The following is a 22,784-nucleotide window of genomic DNA, read 5'->3' on the forward strand; positions in this document are numbered from 1 at the left end:
GCTGACTAGGAGGAAGCTGAATGAGCAACTAAAATGATTAGGTGGATCAAGTGACAGACTTTGGGGCTGAAGGGATGGTCAGAAACTATGCATTTAGCCTCCCTTTTCAAGTGCAAGATACTTCTAAGAGACGATGCAAGAGAGAAACAGTATATTCTTGCCAGATAGAGGACGGCTTTAATTTTTGCATGACTGATATAGCAGTGTGGTTCCAGTCAGCCTCCTAATCTGAGTCATTAATGACATCTAACACGCTGTCCACTTTGTTGCTTCAATTGATTGAACTTTATATCCCTCTGCTTCTTCTCTAGCTCTCTCACATTGCCACAGTACTTGCAGTCTTCTTTATTTCTCTTCTCACACCAGCACACTGAGTATCCCACTTCCATTTTCCCATTCTTTGCATTCCTGTGCCATTCTTTGCCTGTAAAGTCCTTTCTTTTGCCATGCCAGAGAGTCTGTTTGCCTGCCCCTCCTCAAACATTACACCTTCTCTCCTTTTGCTCTGGGTCTTAAGTCATGCAGGGTGTCCCTGGGGTTGTATTTTGTTCCGCAGTTATCACATTACACACAAGAACAGAAATGTCATTCTAGTGGACAGAGACCCCAAGCTCAGCCAGTAATAGAAGTTGCTTTGTGTTCTGTTCATTACAGTTCTATCTGGGCAAAGCAAATGGTTGGTATTTGCATGGCTTAACCATCAGCATAAGCAAGGTGGTATATCCAATACCTTACCCATATAACTCGAGGAGTTTGTATTTAATTTCAGTCTTCTGCTCATGGCTGAGCTGTTGGCAGAGTTTGAATTGATGAAAGGCTGTTGCCATTGCCTTCAGGGACATTCTGCCATGTAGAAAGGCTGGAGGTAAGTGGCAGATTAGATTTCCAAGTAGGTCAACATCATATTCATCAGCAATGGAGCCGTTCTGAAACAAGAAGCATTTACCTTGTTGGCAGAGCTAATCTTGGCTCTTGCCCTGTATCACTCAACTGCATCACACACATTTAAGCTCGTGACCCTTTAAGGAACAAAGACACAACAGTTTGCACTGGCAACTTAATCTACAATTTCTGCCGAGACTGCTTTATCCTTTTTGCTTTTACCAATGCAACTGGTGATATTTAATAAGCACTTGTCAGAGCTTTCAGTGTATTCTTTATTCCATATTGAAGCAGACATTAAAAATACACCATGATCTCTATATCCAGGGGACCACCCAGCACCGGCAGAGGTGGTGCAGTTCTGCCTGGCAGCAGAGTCCTCACGTGGCCCCTTGTGGCAAAGGGGCCACCAAGCTCTTGCTGTCAGAAGGCTTAGCTCTGAGGGGTTTCTCAAGCAGCTGCCAAAACACTAGGGATTATAGGGCTGGTTAGTATGTATAAGGACATGAATATTCACAGCTACATCACAGAACTAGTTTCCCCTAAAAACTAGTGACTGCTGCAGCTCCCAGACAGCAGAATTCACAAAATCCTCCTAGTACCACCACCTCTTCCATGGAGCTTCCTGTGCCACGAACGCACAGCTCTACAGGGCTAGCACTGCTTGGAGCAAGGGGGAACAGCTCCAGGTGCAAATGGGCCAGCTCCAGGCTGTCCCAGCCAGTTCACTGTGGTCAGCAATGACATTTCATGAGAACACTCCATAGCATGCATGGAGTCAAGGAAAATTGTTAAGGAAGCTATAAAAAGGTTTCCTTAGGCAGGGAACAATAAAATCAAAACAGTACACAAAAACCCCATAAGAATACAGATGGGTAAGTCAAGAACTTATGTAGATGGTGACTGACATTACTGTATGAAACGCAGTACAGTAATATGTGCAAACAGAACCCCAGAATGGCTGAGTTTGGAAGGGACCTCTGGAGGTTTCCCAGTCCAACTCCTCTGCTCAAATCAGGTCAGCTACAGCAGGTTGCTTGGAGCCTTGGCACTAAGAGCTTCTTAGAGCTAGGGGATAGCCTAAGCTGCTCTTGCTTGTGACGATGAAGAAATTACCATGCTGTGTTATTCCCTTTTGGACTCTCAGAGTCCATCTGCTATGGTTTCACCGCACAAACACACAGCAGGAGACCCTGTGTCTCAGGTTGCTGTCTGCATAGAAGAGACCATGAGCGTGCGCATGCGGACCAGAGAGTACAAGTAGGCAGGATAACTTTGTGATGCACCACACGACAATAAAGGGAGAGAAAACTAATCAATCAACCCTCTCACTTAGTTTGGAATTGTCAGTGGCTAGTTACTTTTACTAGTTACTTTTACTAGATTACTAGTTACTAGATTACTAGATTACTAGTTACTTTTACTAGATTACTTTTTTTGCAGCTCCCACTCCACTGCTGACCCCTCCTAGCCATACCTACCAAGCACTCCTGTACTTTTTGCAGGACAGCGTTCTTTTTGTGAAGGCTTGGATTCAAAAGGTCCATCTCACTTTTCCCCAGACTTTCAATGAAAGGGACACACAAAGGGCCTGAGACGTACTCCAGGTACTCAATCCTGCAGAAAGAATTCAAACAGTCTCAGAATGTAAACTTGACCTTCATACACCCGTAACCACACCCATAAAATCTGTGATGATGGAACAATTTGAAGCCTGGACTTGAAAAATTATAAACCGGCTAGGCGAGAAAAGTTGCAATCAATCCACACCTTACTTAAATCTTTTCTTCCAGTTCATCAGCACATCAACCTCACTTCAAAAAATGGCTAAGGGTTATAAATAGCTGCAAGTGAATGAAAGTGCTCTGAGATGCTTTAACACTATATGAAACAAGATTGTCTACAGTCCAGAAACTTTTCCCCTTTCTCCTTTTTATTAGGAATAATTCTCTGATGAATGAAGATGTGGTGGGTGGGTTAAGGACAACAAGTAGTTTTGGAGTAGGCTTCCTTTTTATCAAAGTCCAAGGCGGCCTGCCAAATTAAACAAAATGATGCTCTTCTCCACCCAGAGTGGCAGGCAGCCTTTGCAAATAAAGCTACATCCCAAAGCTGCGCAAGCCCAGCCTTACTAGGGTTTGTAGGCAAGAGCACCAGCAACTTCTGATGGCCCTGGACAAGCAACATGCAATTGTTGGCCAAATAACTTGGTGCTACCGTTTGTAGAAAGCCTTGTATTAAAGTCTTTCTATTATTATTTTATTGTTTTTAAATAGAGTAATGCCTTTTCAAACAGAATCCTTTTATTTTCTCACTTTTTTTCAATTAAAAATATTCCAGGAAAAGAATAGTTCTCATTCCCATTTATCCCTTCAAGCATGTAGGAAGAAAGAAATAAAGAAAAAGGGAAATTAAGAAGTTGTACAATTCAGGAGTTCCTATCAAGGTACAATTATTATTTTTTTTCTAAGGAAAAAAGCTGTCACTGAATATTACTTGGCTATTGACATAATGCAAAGTTTTGCTAACTTACTAAAATGTCTTTAAACACATGGAAATATTTTTAGCCATACAGAGCAATATGCTTGGGCAGTACCCAATGGCTTTGTTTTACATATCCATTCTCAAAAAAACCCCTAAACAAATAAGCAAACAAAGTCTCACAACCTGGTGGTGGGGGTGGAAAAAAAAAGAAAAAAGAAAAAAAACCCCAGCATAAACTACATTTAAGTTAGTTTTGTGATTCTAAACAATTATGCTCAAGAAAGCCCAACAAATTAACCCCTTTATTTTATCAGACATCAGCAACAGGATATGCAGCAACTTTACAAGCTTTTTGATTGCTGCCACACCACTGCACTGTGATTCAGTCTGCACACAGAGTGCTTCAAGGGGGACTGATTTCAAGGATGCAAAGGAATCCACAACTGTGACAAAAATGGGCTATGCTAAAAGACATCAGGTATTACCAACTTTCACTTGACACAGATTTTGGCTACAGTCAGTGACCACTTTTTATAAACTACCATCTGTTTGAATCATCAGTTTTCTTAGGACCGAAGAGGTTATTAAAAAAGTGCTCAGAAGGACTACTCTGAATGTACTGTTACAAATGCAGTAACTTCAGATGTCATAAGATGTAACTTACGGAAGCACCAATAAGAGGAAGGGAGGAATAGATGCATTGGACACTTTCCAAAACTTCCAAGCCAAACAGTTAACCTAAAAGCAACAAAAGTTTAAGATCTTAAACATTTGGAAATTTTGAGGAGTAATGAAAATATGGTTTGTTTATTACAGCTTATAAATTAGCATATATAAAACGGTGCATATTATCTTCAGAAAGCATTTTTCTTTGGCTTTTTTAAAGTAGCTTAGAGTTTTCTTTTTGTAGACATCAGAGATGAAATATCCTATATTTGGTTGCGAGAGCATTTGTATGTTTTTGAAACTTATACATATTTCCAAACAGATTACTCATGAATTAGCAAGTTAGAAGGCCTGTAGAAATTTCTTGCAATTTGTCAGTGACAAATGAAATTGTCAAAATGAAGTATGATAACAGATGAATTCACAGATAAAAAATTTAAATGAAACACGTTAACAGACAAGTTCACACACACAAGATTTTGAAAAAAATGAAAATAGAATTAACCAAATTCTAATTTACCTACAGTTTGGATATTGAGTAGTATGTTTATGTACACAAGTATGTCTGTAAGTATGTACACAATGTATGTCTTTTTTTGGTTTTACCTGATAGGGAGAAAGCAGATGAAGATTCTTTTCAAAGAATTTAAAAGCGTTTAAAAAAACATCTGTGCCCATACTTTCAATGAGTTGACAAGTTACTCCTTTCACAAGCTGTCCTGTGCTGATAGGAAAAGCAAAGTTCAATCTTTTGAAAATTTAAGCAGGATCTAGTCCTTACTCCCCACAACCATGTCCTAAGATACAGTTTCTTGACCACCTCTCTTTCTTGACCCTTTCTTGTAACCAAAAGGCTATTGAAAGTAAAAATGTAATCAAATTGAAAAATATTGACTGAGCCTTAAAATACCAAAACCTCTGCAATGCTTTGATCCAGATTTTGGATTTGGAGACCCTTTTTAATAAGGAAGATGAATTATCCTGTGGTACCAAGGAATTAATAAACATAAGACAGTACAAAATAACCATGTAGTGTTTATGTTTACCTCAAAGTCACTCTCATCACAAAACTAGACTTAAACTCCATTTCAAGAGACACTTATCATCCATACCTTAGCAGGTCAACAGGATAGCTTTTCTTAGACAGTAATTCATACAGATACAAAGCCTGAAATAAAACCCACCATATTTAAAGTTAAGCTTAGGTAATTCAGTTGTAAGCGGCAATAACTACTGCTAGGTTTTTGCATGCTTAACTCTCTTATGTACTCTGAAGGTATTTCTATGGTCCAGTTTGGCCAGCCAAAAGGTTTGGCATCCAGTGCTGAACAACAACTTCACAAGACAAGACATCACTTCCTGGCACTACGGGATGATGTTAAACATGTTCATGGCACACAACCACAGAGTAATTTAGGCTTGAAGGGATCTCTGGAGATCATCCGGTCCAACCTTGCATCTCTCTGGACAGAGCCAAAGGGCTGATTGTACATGCAAATGTCTAGTATACAGTACTGGAAAGAGAAAATGTATGTGGCAGAATCTTGAAGACTTTTAAATTCAGCATATTAATGCTTCCCTTTCTGTAACATTGTCTCATAATGCTGCCTAGGCTCTAAGTGACCTCTGGTTGTTTATATCAAGATATATTTGGGGCAGTTCCTTCCTTTTACCTATGTTCCTTGAATACATATGTATTACAACAATTTTCCTATTCTCCCATCATACTAAATTGTAGTGGAATGGGACTGCATAATAATTTTTACCTGGCTTCTTCTTAGTTCTTTTTCTTTCATCATTGAAGAATTATATCCAGTCTGCTTCCATAAATCAGAAAGAGGTATTTCTTTAAAGAAAGCTCTTTGTATATCTTTGACTGATGAAGAAAAATCTCCAGATGCAGCTATCTAAAAAGAGGAACAGATAAATACATGGTATTTCAGAACTGATACTTAGATTTACAGGATTTGCCCTTCTTTCTATTCTGTGTAATATTTCTCTTAAGAGGATAAAGGAAAAACATGTCAGTATTAAAAATGCCACATGACTAAGCAAGAGACAGCCTTCAAAATATACTTGGTGTTCAGAAAAACCACTGGAAATATTAACCATTGAGCTAAAACACATATCTCGGACAACATTTTAAATCATGCTCTGCATATCTGGTTATTGTGCTCTTGTACAGAAAGAATCTGCTACACACTCGAGTTTATAATCACCTTCCTGAGGATCCCTTGCTGTTGTGCGGGTGATAAGTCAGATAAGTACTGGGATGTTGTGCCTCGAATAATCTGAGACAGCTCCTTTGGGTTCATGCTGTAGAATGACTGGGTGCTAATACCAGTTACCAACACGCCCATTTGACTAACATTATAAAATGATAAAACCTGCAGAGATAACAGCACAAACAAACAGAAAGTTTTCTGGCTTGTGAACAGCAGGTATATTTAAAAGCAGAAGTTAATAAATAAATCAAAACTATTATTGTTGAATACTTAATACATTTCTTGCCTGGCGATGCACTTTCCCCAGATTTCTTTCAAATCAGACAAGACTGTGCAGGGAACAAATGCGACAATTTTCTCAGAGGCTCCTTTTTTTTGAAACTTCAGAGAGGACCCTGGTTCCTTCCATTACAGTATATTTGAATATATAGTCTGAGATCTCTGATCATGCAAATTCTGCCTAGGGCAGTGATACAGACAAAATAATATATACAACTGCCAAATGGAAATAGTCATTCTCTCTGCTACTAGAGAATTACTTTGGGAGGTACAGTCTTGGATATTTTTATTTGATTTAAACAAAATTTTCAGACCACTAACAGTACTAAACTTTTCAAAATCTACAGTTATTGTTGAGAAAAAGCCATTTCACTTTTAAAAATAGAGGGTAGGAAAGCTGTTACCAGAGGTACCTTTTCATAGGAGAGGTATTTACTGGATAAAATAATAACTTGGCTTTTTGTCCACCCAGAGACTTGGTTTAATGTTGCAATAGCATTATGCACTGCTTCAGGTGACAAAGATTCCAGCTGACTTGAAGTTAGCCCGACCACAGCATCTGACAGAGATCCAAAGATATCATTCAGTGTCTGGTTTTGCATGGCAATGTTCAGGAGTCGAGATTTGAGCTAAAGTAAACAAAAAAAGCAGATGGGAAATAAAAATCTTCCAAGAACCAATTTTCATTATCACCCAAAACTTTAACTGGAGTTTGTGGAATAGGCATTGGCCAACATTTAGTGACCACAAGCTTCATAAAAATTCAAAAATAGAACCACAGTTGTCAAAGGAATATGGAACAGGAGGAAACAGAATGAGAAAAGAATGAGTGCTGTAAAAAACCAAAAATGGGCTTTTATTCTTTGCATTATATGATTGAGAACTATTTCCACTTATTTCTTAGATCCCAGTAATTTTTCACTCTTTTTATTTCCAAATTCAAGAAGAAAGTCCCTTTCCCTCTGTTTTCAAGATTAGCTTAGGCAAGAACGAGCATTGTACCCACCTTCTGAACCTCAGCCTGGAAACCTCTCAATTGATTGCATTTAATCATTTGATGAAGTAAAGCCCGGGCCACAGCAGCATCCATCTGTTCCATGTCATCATAAAAGCAAACCAATAAACCTAGCCTATATAGAAGAAAATACATGAGCTAACTTCTGACATAAGAGGTGTCATTCTCAGGAAACTGAAATATAGTATGGCACACCCTGCTTGTGCTCAAAACTTGAGTCATTTCTGTCTGTCACTAGTGCCTTAAACTGCAATCTTTAAAACGCCACATGGCCTGAAATTTGGGTATGAGACATATGCACTGTTCTCTGTATTCAGCTGAACTCTACCCAGATTGCTTGTGCTGTCAAAAATTTAACTTTCCTGGTTCCATTTGTCCGTGGCTGGATTTCCCAGCTAATGACTCCACTCCCCTTGCCAGAATTTGCAGTATAATCTCTGCTTTGAAAAGGATGGAAGGCTAAATAAGTCTCTAAAAGTGGCTTGCTGAGCTCTTATCTGGATTGATCAAATGTTTTGAACTCTAAATCCTGCTTGGATTTCACATGCAACATAACTCATTCGTGTGTCAGAGCAGCAGCTAGAGCATTACATAGCCTCTTTATCGTTTCAGGTTTAAACAAAGCCTGCTGTATTTCACATCAAACAGATGACTGGCCGATGGATGGAAACCTGTCCAATTCAACACTGGCTAGGAGAAAACGTGCTGAGGCTCACTGTCTTAGTTGTGCCAGAGCAGCAGTTTGCAAGGCAGTGCTGTGGACCAGATGTGAAGATTGTTTTCCTCCACGGTACCCACGCTGTAATATTGAAATCAGCATTTCCATTAACCTCTGTAAAGCGCAACCACAACCTGTAGTTGGTGGAGAGAAGTAGTCATACCACCAAGGGTAAGCACCTGCTGTAGGCGGCCTTCTGACTTAGGCTTTGTGCTTATTTACCTGCATTACCTGCAGCCCTGCAAAGGAGGTCTGAATTGTGCACCGCCCTGTCTGGACTTTAAACTTCACAGTGATGGTGATGAATTTGTTTGTAGGAAGCCTGAATCAATCCCCTGTCACCGTAAAAAATGAGCCTTTGCTTTCATAATTTACACAGGACAAGAACCTACAAAGCCCAGCTTTCCTTCTACAGTCTCTGTTTTTTAGCAATTCAGTGATGCAGGCATAGGCAGAGTTTAGGCAATAATGTCCAGATGTGAACTAAATCACCAGCAGACAATGCTGCAGCACTATTACAAACTTGGTAAAACTCTGTAGTGCAGAAGGGCTTAGCTTTTAGTTCCTCTAGTCCCTCAACAACCACCTGCTTAGCGATACAAAATACTGCTTCAGCAGCCCATCTGAATTCACGGGACATCATCAAACTAACATACAAATCAAAGAAACATCTATAACTGCATTTTATAACAAATAATTACCTTCTGGTGCATTATTGCATAGCCACCAAGAGCTCTTCATCTCCTTTGGGATTAGTGGCAATGAATAATACTACTTCTTAAAAGTAAAAGTGCATTTAAATCATCAGTATGGTTAAAATGAGTAATATAAAATAGGTGTGTTGTAAAAATGGAATATATTAAGGATTATGGAGCATGACATTTCTCTCATCTGTGAGAATGTGGCATCTTTCATGAGTGGTAAAATCATTTTTAAGATTTCTGACATTGAAATTTAGAGTGTGGGCATAATTCTTCTCTCGCTTACATCTCCAACAATCAGCAGTACTTCATGGAAGTCAGTGAGTTACATTGCAATAATGACAGGAGCTCTGAAGCCATAAAGCATATTATCCATTAGTTTAAAACTCCAAGGTATCCCCCAAGGAGACTACAAATAACTTCAGACAGTGGTGTCTTGGGACTAAATACATCCATTTATATGACAGTGTAAATGTAAATGTGGAGTACAGCACTTTCTTGCAGGTAGCTCATGCTCACTGCATATTTATGAGTAACAGCAGTTTATTTTGGTTTTTTTTATTATTGTTAAAGTAAGTTCAGTGCTGATTTGACAGCCCTGAAAATGACGTTTTCTGCTTACACACACAGTCACGTGCGTTTAAATGTGGCTCATCTCTACCCTGCAGAACATGAAGAGGACAGCCGGACAGGCTTTACACCCCTTCACTGTGTGACCTCTCTGGTGACACCCATGCTAATTAAAAAGCACTTGAAGTCCTGGCTGGCATGAGCTAAGATTGCCTCCTTAAATCCTAACTGTAATGATTTCCACAAAACACCTCCATCTTCTGTGATTCAAACAGCCAAGGCAAGTCATGTCCTGCTATCCCGATTTATTTTATTGCTGTACTGTACAATGTGATGGAGCTTTGATTGGGTCCCCCAGATACTGCTGTAGTCCTCCTACTAATACTACAGACAACTCCTCACTGTGGAGCAGGAGACAAAGCATTAGCTAATTAGGAACACCTCAAAAAAAATCATAAAGTAGCAATTCTTCACTGTTGCTAACCAGAGTTGGATTTCAGCCTAGATTTTTCTGCTGGAAGAAAAAAGCTATGCCACATCAACAATTTCATCACCTACTTATTGCTCCTCTCTTTTCTCCTTACTTAATTCGTTCTCTCCATACACAGCCATAAAAGAAAAGCAGTCTTGCCTGTAGATAGTTGAAGTGTTTCTTGTATCAAATCCTGATGAGTTTATTCTTTCCAGGAAAGCTTGTGCAAGCTCTGGTGTGATATCATACACTGTGTCCAACTGCTTTGTTGCATTGTCGTAGTTAATGAATAGTCTTATCTGACCAGTACAAGCAAAATCATGCATCAGGATTATGAAACAATTACATCCAATAAAATATGTTTGACAGTCTAAATTAATTGACTCCATTCACGTTATAGAGAAAGGAAGAACATAGTTTTGGATAATACAGTATTTTTGAAGGCAAAGCTGAGTGAGCAATTCTCTGTCAAACTGTCAAATAATTTGAGGGTCTTCTATCATTGGTCCCTATCTTTCTTTCAGTACAAGTCACAGAAGTCCGATACAGATAAATAATTACATATTAATGATAGGCACCTTCAAATTCCAAAAAGAGAAGAATATTTGGTTGACAATTGATTTGGATTTACTTTATGTTTAAATAGTTAAAATATATAAACTTCTTTTTCACGTTTAAGTTTACATTTGTGTTCATATTGTTTGTAGCTGACATCAGTTGGCAATGATATATTCAACCACATTTTGTTACTTACTTCATTGAGACTAATTTTCAGAATTTCTTCTAATGGGAGATGGACCATGTATCTTCCCAAAATCCATAAGTTTTCTGCACTGACCCAAGAAGTTGATTCATTGAACTCTGTTTTGTACAAATAAATACTCACTACAATATTAAGAGAGTAATTATTTTTCAAATATATTGTACCCATTATATTGTTATTGGTAAATAATAAAAAAAAAGTATCTGCAAATCAGAAAATTCCTTAGCAGAGAGAGTCAGGTTCCCTCCATTAGCTAGATTTTAGCACCACATTTTTATGAGCCCATACATTTTTTAATGAACGTAAAATAGTGATTCACATGTCTCAAATTTTCTCATATGAAAATGATTAATGTTTTATGTTGTTGAAATAGAAAATGGATAAAGTATGGGACAGGAAAAATTAAACCAATAGTATTAAATATGGAGCAGGACTTTATAAATTCAGTTTTCCTAATCAAATATATTATTTAAGAACACCAGGAAGGCATGATACTTTGTAACACTTTATATATCTTATATATTATTATTGATGATACCACTCATTTCAGCAATATGCAATAGCAATAATGGAGAAAATGAAAAATCATTCATATACCTATATGGAAATAGGTTGGCAAAAACCCACAAAATACTGCATAACAGTTAAAAAATGTCATTCATTTAGTAACATTCTCCCAAGGATTGAAAATGAAATCAAGATCCAAATATCCCCAAGAAAAAATTATTTATGAACTAGGTGGGTACTTTAAGCCACAAAGACAGTGTTTTCTCCAAAGTGTCATAATTTGGATGGCTCAACACGTGATACCTCTGAACATATTCCTTAGCAGTGCTGATACTCACAACTCTGTTAAAATAAAATCATCAGTGCATTTTGCAGAGTCTTCAGTATCTGAAAAAAACAGCCTATAAATATCAGAAGCTGAAGAACCCCATTTTGTAAGTGATTTTTTTAAAAACACAGATCTAAGCTCCTTAGCTGAGACAAGACAGTGCTCCCAGCAGACCTCTCTGACAAGCCTCCGTTTTTTGAAGTGATATTACCTCCCATTACCAGGAATATTAAGAGAGTTGAAAGATATGATACAAGTTAAACAAAAACTATCACAATTTAAGGATGTTGACTGCGGCCTTTAGCAGAACAGACCTGCAGCTACCAACCATGGTAGCCGTGATCCCCAAAAGCCTTTTTGTTATTTTTAAATAAGGTACAAAATTCAAAAGTTACAGCCTCCTGTTTTTGCAAGGGCTACCAGCACGCTTCATCTCTGAATACCTCAGTGTTTTTAATATGAAACCTTCAAGAATTGGCTGAATGGCAAAGAAATTTCTTGAAAGGTTTGACTCTTAAGACATAGAAGCCACATGTCGCCATCTGCTCACCCAGTGATCCAGCTGCAGGGGCTGCCTGACACCACGGGGAGAAGTGGTACGACAGAAAAGCCCCCTGCATTTCTGCAGGTACAACAGAGACACGGTGATGAGCTCTGTCACCAAAACCAGCAGAAATGCCTGGGAGGTGGCCCCGTAAGCACCACAAATATGAGGCTTCTTTCAAGTTTCTTTTCTGCTGAGCTGCAGTGAGGAAGATGGTGCTTCTGCTGGTCCCTTTCCCAGGTTGTCCCAGTGCTACCCACATATAAAGTTAAAGTGAATAAATCAGACTATTGCAGGACTCTTCTGTTATAGAGAGTCCGCACTCCGTGCTGTGACCAGTGGTGTGCAGATATACTTGAGTGAGCTTTAGACTTGCCAACCTGCATGTTGGTAGCAGTCCAACTGTGCCTGCTCAGGGCAGCTCATACTACCAGAACTAGCTGGTAATCAGTCCACACCAGATGCCTTCAGCAGTGGATTCACCCTATCTGCACTGCTTTGCGTTTGAAGCAGCAACCAGGACGCAAGAGAGGCATAGTAATTCTCAGTCCCTCCTGAGCTGGGTGATCTTTTACAAACTGAGGGTTCACTAATGTTTCAGACACAACCCAAGATGTCTGATGTTGTGGGGTTTTCCCAGGACTGCTGAGTATCATCAGGCAAGTTCTGCACCTTTGCTTCCCCAGTAATGCACTGGCAGTAATACCACCTCACAACAGTGTCATGAACTTCCTCTCTATAACTTAATCGGTTACTCTGATATTTTGAAACGGCAGAAGTCCCAGGAGCCAAATTCAGCTCCACTGAAGCAAGTGGGCATTTTGCCTTGGATTTCCAGGGAAAGAGGAAGAACATACACATCTAAAAGTCTAAAATGCTCCCATGACAGCGCTGCTGGGATGTTTGGTGAAACTCAAGCACTGGTTCTGAAGCACCAGTGCCGCTGATGCTTTACAGCCCCCTCGTAGAGCCTGTCCTGTGCTGTCCCAGCTGTGGCACATCTGTTTAAAACACATTAACAAGGCAAACAGATGTGGTAAAATGCATAAAATCAGAATTAATTAACTTTGTTTTTATTTTGTCCCTTTTGTGAACGAGTCAGTGCCATATGCAGTAGAACTTTCACAACATCCTGCATTTCTTTTGTATTTTTAAACAGTGCATTGGCTAATGTATTCTGAGACAGATCTATTTTTCTAGTTTGAATAGGAGGTCAAAAGTGAACAGCACACCTGTGCAGAGTACCTGACAATTGCATCCTATTTAAGTCTTAGAAAAAGGACTTGAGTACAGAGACTTTGTGTATAGCTCTGTGCAGAAGAGATGAAGAGCAAGCATCTTTGGAGAACTATTTGCCATGAATAACATATTATGTTTACTGTATTCTGGAGCAAAGGTATTCAAGACAGCTACTCTTAAACAGACCTGTGTTAAATTTGGGAAACAATTCAATACAATGGATAGGCCTTTTCTGACTGTTTTTCTCTTATGATAAGCAAGAAGAAAATACTTTGTATGTAACATACCACTTATGTTATAGGATTTTTGTAGAATCTGCTTCATCCAGCCATACAGGGCTCTCTGTGTATTTGCTGAGGTTTTGTCATAGAGGTCCTTGAATACTGTTGATCTAAGCGATACAAGGGCATGTCAGTTCACTAATGAGTTAACTATTTCTTTTTTTTTTTAAACGACACACATGGACAAATGTTTTTAGAGACAGCAACACATAAGCAGAAAGCTATATCTGGAAAATAGACTGAGACCATATAGTAACCCCTTTTAAAAAGTATATATAGTCATCAAATGCTACATAGTATTAATTGTGTCTGGAAAATAAATGGCTTACAAGTTTCTGAAAGCATCCTCCTGCAGAACATTTGGGAGGCTACCAATGACATCAGGTTGGAGATAGTTCACTGCTGACACACGCAAAACCTGGCTTAGGATATTCACACAGTCCAAAGCACTCAGAGCCAGAAAGCATTTATCCAGTGTTACAAGGAACAAGGTCCTGTTTACTCCTGGGCTTTGAAAAATTCTCTCTCTAGTCTTGTCCCAATCAAGAATAATATTTCCCATTTCCTGCAAGCAACAAAGGGTTAAAAGAACATCTCTTTGATTGATTCAATATATTGTTCATTTTGAGGCCTGACAGAAAGCGCTCTACAAAAAATATGGTGCTGTTCTCATGAAAAATAGCTGCAAAATACTGTCTGGTTGCATTACTTCAGATAACTCCTTTCTGGCATTGGCCAGAGACCAGCTTGAATCTTTTGACAAAATCAAAATGAAAAACAGAAAAAAATTCCAAATGGCTGAAGTTATAATGTGTGCTTTCATGAAATAATTAGTTACTTGGAAAATGAAAGAATATTGGAATTGAATGGGTATTATTTCATACATAATTTAATATGTAGACATCTCTGGAATAGACCTTTTCCCACACAGTATTTCTTGCAGCTGTTACTACAAACATCCCCTCCAGAAGATGGAGCAACATCAAAGAACCAAGCCCAGGGAATAAAGTCACCCTGGTTGGGGATGGATTATTAGGTTGCTCCATCTCATAAGTCAATGTGTCTAGGACAGCCTGTTCAGAGCTGATAGTCCCGGGCCTGGTGATTTGTTCATGCGATATTATCAGTCCTGGAAGAACTGGGTATGCCGTTTGAGAAGACGAAATTTACCGTTTATTGAAAGGGCTTATGCTCTACTGCTCTGACTCCCAGTGCGTGATGCACACCTATCCTGTGTGCTTCAGCAGCAGGAGCTGCCACTGCCATTGTTTGAACAGTGGATTATATAGTGTTTGTCCTGGGCAGTCACCTCATGCCTCTGGGGAAATGCTCTCCCTTTCTCCCAGATTAATCTCCACCCCGTCAGCGATACCCATGCTGGAGGCCCTTTGTCCCGGCAGGGAAGGTGCCAAGCGCTCTCATACATCAAGCTATGATCCCACCCCTGCAGTGGAGATCCCCTCTGCAGGGGCGATCCTCCCTGGGTGGCACTCACTGAGCGCGACTTTTAAGATGGGAACACACCACAGAGGCAAGCAAATGATGTTATGCTGCCTCCCCTCCAAATTGCCTAACAATTTGCTTGCACGCTCCCATAACTAACTAACAAGATCACTAATTTCACCTTCTTTAGTCATCTTGGCTCTCTTCCTAGCTGCTGAGAAGAAGCAGATACTCCCTGAGAACAACTGGTCTGACCTACCTTAGACACTTGTGTAGGAAGGTAAACCATTCTCTGGAGATGCATTTCTCTCCAGTGATTGCAGAGAAAATCCAGACGACTGACTTGGACTTGGCACCAAACTTTTAGACAACAAGAATTAACTGAAATAAGTCCAACCTAAGGAGAAGGGCTCCTGGAATCTAATACAAGCCACCTAATAACTGCATGGCGTGCACTGCGAGACCCCCAGTCTGGCTCTTTCCCATTTATCAAAACTATTTTTCGCAAGTGCAAAGTGACTTACAAGATGGTCCTTTCTGCTGTTGAAGAGATACTTCATTGCAGTTTGGAACTGCTGCTGATCAAGCTGTTGAAATTCGGATAGTAGTTGCCTAGGCTGGTATAAAAGATTCTTCAGGTGACTTTTTATGGACATCTGAAGTATAGAAAAATATGGGTAATATACATAAAAATTGTACTATTGTACTAGGGGCATCTTTTACTCCCTGAAAATCTCTGCTTAAGGAGAGAAAAGTGCTTAGCTCCTGTATTGTCTGTGTTGTCAACGACTAGAATAACTATACTCAACACAAACTGTAAACAAAAATAATCTAAATGCAATGCTGAAAGACAATAATTTTTAAATCCTATTCTTGGCTTCATGAGCAAGTCCCCTCCAATGAGCCATTTAACAAAAATGCCTCAGTTTCTCACTTCATAAAACAAGAGTAATAAAGCTTTTCTGCTTCACACAACAGAGCTGTGAAAATGAACCTTTTAAAGCGCTCAAAAAAAAATCAGGTACCGTGTACGTATTATTATTAAAAAAAGGAAAGAAATGTGCAATTAGATGGGAAGAAAAGTCTGTACCAGGTCGTGAGGCAAAAATATTCTCTCTCACATCAAACTGCATTACCTGTTAACAATCTCATGCCTGTTTTGGAAATCTAAGGGGAATGATAATATTGGAACAGAAAGCACTGTAAGGCTCATTAGCACCAGACTAGAGTAAAATCCCTTCTAATTCCTGACAGAATTATTTCAGAATTGGTTTGGAATTTGAATTGAAACTGTTCTTTGTTGTCTTTGCTTAGCTTGCATTGCCACCAACAAATATTAACATAGTTAGGTCCTTGTTGTCTAGGGGGTCCAGGCCTGATTATAGCCTTAAACTGTTACTAAATGTAATCAAACGGGAAGAGGCAGTGTTAGTCTCATGTAGGTTTGGATGAGCTGTGACAGTGAAACGGAGCTTGGGAAAAGGTTTGAGGGCTGTGGAGCTGCACGGCCCTGGGCTTTTGGGAATGCCTGAGGCTCAGCGCACATTTGACACTTTCCTTTTCAGAGCGTGTGTCTGCCTGTAGGGAGGAGGGAAGGGGTCAGGTTTTGATTAGCAGGCTACAGCTTCACTTAAACCAGCTCATAGCTAATCGTAATGACCAGGGATAAAGAACAACTTTTCCCTCTATCGCTTCCACATTGACAATTTACAAAACAGAGTTCAGAGGAGCCTTAAAAGGTGGATGTGTTTTGTAGGATGCTCTGGAGCCTCTCATTCCATCAGAAGCAGTGCAAACTACAGCCACAGTCAAAATCTGGGAGAAACCTTCTATTTTGTGGAGGAACAGCATGTGTATACACTCAAGTCAGAAACAATCGCTGAGCCTGAAAACTAATTTCTGCTTTCCATCAGACAAAAAAACAAAAAGATCTTCCTTCTTATTATTTCTGCCTTGCATTCTCCTGCAATCTTAGGGGAAAAAAACAACCAAAAACCCCATTCCTATTTCCTACTTATCTGCTACACTGTAGATCTGTTAGTTATCTCTATTATTGACAACCTAGTTTTGGCTACAGAGATAGGTTGCTTTTTTAATTCCTTTTAAAATAAAAATTTTCATGCATTTAAATGGCACAAACCTGTAGGCCGCTAAGAGTAAACATAACTTCCTGGGCATGAAAATATGCCATGACTTTTGTAAGCATATCTGCTGTCCAGACATTAGAACTGTAACAGAAAACAGGACCAAAAATGCCAGTAAAATAATATAACATGTAAAATAGCAGATTACAAGACAAAAAAGAATAAGAAAAGCAAACACCGTTAGTAACATCATAATGACACGAGTATTCAGCTTTCTGGCCTAACAAGACTACTAGCCAACCTATTTAATGCAATGAAAACACATGATTCAATGAGGAACGGAATGAATTAGTTATGGGCTTTTTAATCTAACTCCACAACCACCGACAATAAACTCAATTTTCCAACATGTTGCATTAGTACCATCTCCAGACACGAGACAAGCTGTGCTGTGGCTAGTCCGGAGCTATAGGTGTGCTTCCTGGCACCCCATTACGCCTGTTCTGATCTGCTTGTAGAAAGAAAGTACATTGACTAATGTCTTCTGCCTTTCCCTCAGCAGAGTCATTAATTTCAGTGTGCCTTCTTTACGCAGCCATTGATTTTCTCAAAATACGTAGGGGTGGAATTGCCTTTGAGGCTTATACTGCTCTTTCAAATTTAGATAAAATTAGCAAATAATTCAAAAGTCACCAGGAGCTGGAGGAAGTGGGATGGATAGGGGATGGAGCAGCACTGAAAGAGGGAGATGGACAGAAAGCTGGAACTGCATCTAATTTCCTTAAGAAGCCGTTCTGAAAAATACGAACAAAGGTAATTACCAAGACTTTTGAAAACTGTAGCTAGTATTTATTCTCAGCCTCATCCTATATATGTTTTTTGCTTTATCATGAAAAACAGCTTTTTCCTTGTTAAGAGGAAATACTCCACACAGGAGATCTAAATCAAAGTAATCATATGTGCCAATTTCATTCTATCTATAACGTTCCAGTTTCTGTGGAAATGAAACAGATCATATCTGAAGTGCAAGCTAATACCAAAAAATCAAGATGGTGAGAGTAATACATTACCTCTGAAAATGAAGTATATCAAGGAGGGCTACATATGAAAAATGGAACATAAAAAGTTATGGTGAGATACTGAGTTTTAATTCCTTTTAGAAGCATAAGTAGGAACAATTTTATACATTACCATTCAGATATTTTCCAGTTATTACTTCCTCCTAAGGAAAAAATAACTATATGTAATAAATTATTATTTTTAGATTATAATATAAAATATTAGTAGAGAGATCAAATAAAAATACTAACCACAGCTTTCTGTAATAATGGAGGCAAATCTGCAAAAGATTATCCTGTTACTAAAAGTTGATTTAATGTTTTACCATTCAGCTGTCTTATACAAAAATACGTGTATTGTATGCAGTGATCAAAACTATATATATATACATATAAATTATGTATATGCTATTTATAATGTTTATGCATTTAATGCAGTTTTGATTAAATGTATTTACAGAAAAACAGTGACAATAAAAGGCTATTAAATAATAAGCAATCCTGGTTCAATTCTTTGCTGGCATAGCTCCATGAAGTCAAGAGAACAGCGAATATGGTCCTAGTTACTAAACGGTACTGCATTTATTTTACTACACATAGTTTTTTCCATCCACACAAAATATATCCCTCATACAGGAGTTCTGGTCTTACCTTCAGAGGTCTGACTTTGTGTAATCTCAGCATGATTCATTGATATCAATAAGAAACATATCTTCAAAAGTCTGGACATTTCTTCTAGTGTTTATTAGAATAAGAAGATATTTCAATTGAAAAGGAAAATAAAAAGAACTGAGTCAAAAGGCAGTATTCACCCACAACTTTCATAGCTATAAATCAGAGACAGCCTAAGCTATGGAGTACAGATACAGATCAGAATGACCTAAACGTGCTTGCTCCCAAGTTTTTAATTTAGATCTTTTTCCAGGATAGACTTATATTTTATGCAAACATAAGTCCACCAAGTGTGTACATGCAGCTAGATTTAGTCTCCTTTTAGCAAGTAGCTCTTTTAATTTTCTTCCTAGTAGCACTATTTATTTACTAAGCCCCATTCCACCTAAATATGACTTAAATGCAGTTTAGTTTTAAAAAAACAACCAACCAAACCCCTTTTAAACTCAGATAAAATAGAAAAGAAATAGAGGAAGTGAAATCGGAAATAGCAAAGAAACTCCAAGCAAACCCTAAGCCTTTTCTAGCTTAAGTTGCCCGCGCTATTACTGCAGACCAGCCCTGGGACCCTCCATTTGCAGATCTCTGAGCAAAAATGGTGGGAGGGCCTGGCCCTCTCAGTTGCCCCATGTCAGTGCAGGGTGCTCCAGGCAGGGGGGCTGAAGGAGTGCTCCCCTCCCCTGCTGCCATCACTCTGCAAAAAAGGGGGAAAGTTCCTTGTGCCCATCTGAAACAGGAGACAGACACATTTGGGAAATGGGGTTCAAGACCATGCCACTTCATTTAGATGGATCAAAGCACTAGTCTTCGTACTCAGGAGAAGTACACCATCAATTTTTCACCATCAGCTAGGACAGAGTTTCTATAGAAATATGTGTTTTACCAGCTTTTGCTATCCCTGCTGCCCTGGGCTATGCGGCATAAAGATCACTGAAAGAAATTAGCTGGAAGGGTGGTAACGGGATACCCGGAGCTTTTCACCAGGGTGTCACTGATTCTCATCAGAAAAGACTGACAGTATCACAGTTGTCCTATATGAAATGAATTTGCTGCTTTTGGTCTAGTTCCTGAAGGACAAGGATACATATTGCAATACTGCCTAGCCTGAGAAGCAGCAGGGACAGAAAGGGAGCAGAGACTCAGCAGGTCTTCCTCACACAGGTGTTTCTGCAGCCACGTCCCCTCCGCAGCACCGGGGACTATTAGCTGCTTTAATCCATGCTGCACCAAGTTCACTGCAGAGAGGATTTTCTGCCTCTGCACCCTCAGCCTGGCCCTCTGCCCAGCCATGAGAGTCACTATCCCCACAGGTAAAACAATTAATTAATCTGAGATATTGGATGATGCTCTGCTCCAGAGATTGCAGCTTCTTACATTGGGATTAGTCCATGATCTTAACAAATGACACAGAGGGCCCTGCTGGCCAACTTTGCTCTGACCCTGAGATAACTTAGTTAGGTTTTCTCTCCCTTTCCTTCATTTCAAGGGTTTATCTGCAGCCACGCTTAATTTCTGCATTTCTTTTTGTTGCTGAATTTGGATCTGTTCTCCTTTTTTTTTTTTTTTTTTTTTTTTTTTTTAAGTTCTCTGCCACGGCTTGAGTTACAGATCTGAACATTTGATAAATACAAATGCCTTTTTCAGATTGTTTAATCTCATGTATCAGCAAGGTACTCTTTTATGAAAACATCTTTCAACAGCCTCTCTCAATACTTCAGTCTATTGCAAATACTTAAGTCGAGTCTTGTAACAGGAGTGACTCAAACTGACAGATGATGAAAAATTTAAACATTAGACTTTAAGAAGCTATCACTTCTGTCCTGTTCTTGCACACACTGAAAGCCTTTTCAGCTATCCTTTTGTGAGTGCCACAGTACATGTCTCTCATTCAGACGTATCTGGTTTCCTAGACAAGGAATTTTCTTGTGTTTGTTTCTGCCTTTGCCCTATTAATTTTGCAGTAAGGTTTGATTACTCTGCATAGTTTACATCATGCTACCAATGTCAATCTTGATTTGTTTATTCCAACTCATTCATTTTGATCGGGGAGTGTATTTTAATTAAAGCATGCTAAATTAATATATAAGGAGATTAAATGCTAAGGAAAGTGCTGTTTTATCCTAACTCCAATGGACAATTAGCAGGTTCAGAAAAAGCCTGCTGTGAAAGAGCCCTGCTTGATAAGACAATTTGCAGGATGAAATAGTTCCTTTTGTCAGTGAAACTAGTCCGTTTGCAGAAGTTCACTGCAGCTTTTAGACAACCCCAAATCACCCTGTGGGGATCTCTGCAGATCCCATCCAGCATTTCCCCAGAGATCGCTCCTTGCACCACAGCAGCATATGCTGTGATCAGATCTCCGAGATGCCACCCTTGCAGGACTCCCTGGTTATGAGGAGCTCCCAGATTGCCTTCTCCCCTTGCTCCCCAAAGAGCTGCTCTTCCTTATAAAGAGACCCTAGACATTTTATCACTCACTCCAATGCAGCCGCTGCCTTATCTGAAGTTTGATAACTGGAAAGCTAACCTCACAATCAGAAGTCTTGCTGGTAAGCCCATGCACGGCCGGTGCCCATCCTCCCCCTTGCAGCCCGGCTCTCAGCACCTCTGCAAACAAGCCCTATATGCAGGGAGGGAACCCTCAAGGAGTTCAGGCTGGCAAGGGAGGGGGGGAAGTAAGGGCAGAGCAGAAGAGAAGAAAGAGATGTGGGGTTCTTGGGCCACCTGTGAGGAGAGCCAAGACCCCACGGCACTTTACCTGTCTCTGCCGTGTGTGCCTCCTTCCCCGCACTCGCAGTGCAATGAGCTGGGCGGCTCCAGCCAGGGACCCCGAGAGCAGGGGGCAGGGACTGGGGCCAGCACCGCCTCGCAGCCTCAGGTGTCTGCCCAGCAGCACCCAGCCTTCAGCCAGAGGGGAGGGGAAAAATGTCCTCTGCTGGGGGGCTCAGAGGGTGAGGGACTCCCATAGCAGGCAGAAGAGGATGCTTCCCCTCCTGAGATGAAGAGGGCTCAATGACTTGCATGGGGGCAACACACAGAGCCAGGCTGGTGCCGCCCAGCACCCTGCTCGCCCCAACCTCCCCACCCCGAGCACAGGCAGGTGGCCCTGGGCTCCTCGGAGCAGAATACGAACTGACTGTACCTGGGATCACCCAGCCAAAGGGGGCTGTGGTTTCTGTGAGACGAAGTTGTTCCAACTTTGTGTTGAAAGTTTCCAACTAAATCATGCCCTTGCACAGCATGTTTTTCCTGCGATGCAACACATCCAGTGCCACCTTGACAGAACAGATAGTTTAGTTACTCTCCTGGGCAAAACAACTGCACATTAGTGAGACCACCGAGGTGTGACTTGCACACCGTCACCCACAGCAGGATAGGGACAGAGGAGGGACGAGGCAGGTTCCCCAGGCCCACAAGTAATGAATTTGGACATCGGACTTGCAACACACACTTGTCCCCTTAGATGACATTTTAAAGTATTTCAGGCAATTTAATCAACTACGGGACTCAAGATTTCTTTGCACAGGATGTGTGAGAGACATTAACTACAAACAAATGCACTCTGGAGGTCTGGAAAGAGAAAGAAATTCCTTCCTTGACATAATGAGACACGCTGCACCCCTTCCTTTGCCAGGAACTCTGATTTTAGAAGTACAGGTGTAGGTACAGTCCCTCAGGGCTACTCTGTACATTCAACAGGACTAAGCAGGTTTTTGACCCTGTTGAACATGGTCCCTTAGAATTTAAGCTTAGTTCATAGCTTTTCCCTGGTTTTGTTCATGTTTTAATAAGTGTTTTAATTCCCCATCTCAAGTGTAAGAATACTTGTTTAAATAGAGGGAACAAAATAGGA

At 40.0% G+C, this 22,784-nt stretch overlaps 1 protein-coding gene across 1 annotated transcript in view; it reads right to left on the reverse strand.

Moving 5' to 3' along the window:
* The window catches only part of OTOA (otoancorin), a 40,066-nt gene extending 17,953 nt beyond the window's left edge, over positions 1–22,113 (reverse strand). The window contains exons 1-20 of the mRNA XM_072878102.1: positions 22,074–22,113; positions 18,911–18,994; positions 18,512–18,540; positions 18,393–18,423; positions 18,272–18,299; positions 17,258–17,345; positions 15,642–15,773; positions 14,004–14,239; positions 13,681–13,784; positions 10,767–10,873; positions 10,172–10,311; positions 7,543–7,666; positions 6,950–7,165; positions 6,252–6,419; positions 5,799–5,939; positions 5,145–5,200; positions 4,639–4,756; positions 4,031–4,104; positions 2,364–2,499; positions 736–926 (exon numbers count right to left, since the gene is read on the reverse strand). Of these exons, the coding sequence (XP_072734203.1) occupies positions 736–926; positions 2,364–2,499; positions 4,031–4,104; positions 4,639–4,756; positions 5,145–5,200; positions 5,799–5,939; positions 6,252–6,419; positions 6,950–7,165; positions 7,543–7,666; positions 10,172–10,311; positions 10,767–10,873; positions 13,681–13,784; positions 14,004–14,239; positions 15,642–15,773; positions 17,258–17,345; positions 18,272–18,299; positions 18,393–18,423; positions 18,512–18,540; positions 18,911–18,989 (2,198 nt within the window). The 5' untranslated portion in view covers positions 18,990–18,994; positions 22,074–22,113. The remainder of the gene's footprint in view (positions 1–735; positions 927–2,363; positions 2,500–4,030; positions 4,105–4,638; positions 4,757–5,144; positions 5,201–5,798; positions 5,940–6,251; positions 6,420–6,949; positions 7,166–7,542; positions 7,667–10,171; positions 10,312–10,766; positions 10,874–13,680; positions 13,785–14,003; positions 14,240–15,641; positions 15,774–17,257; positions 17,346–18,271; positions 18,300–18,392; positions 18,424–18,511; positions 18,541–18,910; positions 18,995–22,073) is intronic.
* Positions 22,114–22,784: the final 671 nt, after the last annotated feature.

Source organism: Ciconia boyciana, chromosome 13, assembly GCF_034638445.1.
Source record: "Ciconia boyciana chromosome 13, ASM3463844v1, whole genome shotgun sequence".
In the NCBI taxonomy this organism is placed as follows: domain Eukaryota; kingdom Metazoa; phylum Chordata; class Aves; order Ciconiiformes; family Ciconiidae; genus Ciconia; species Ciconia boyciana.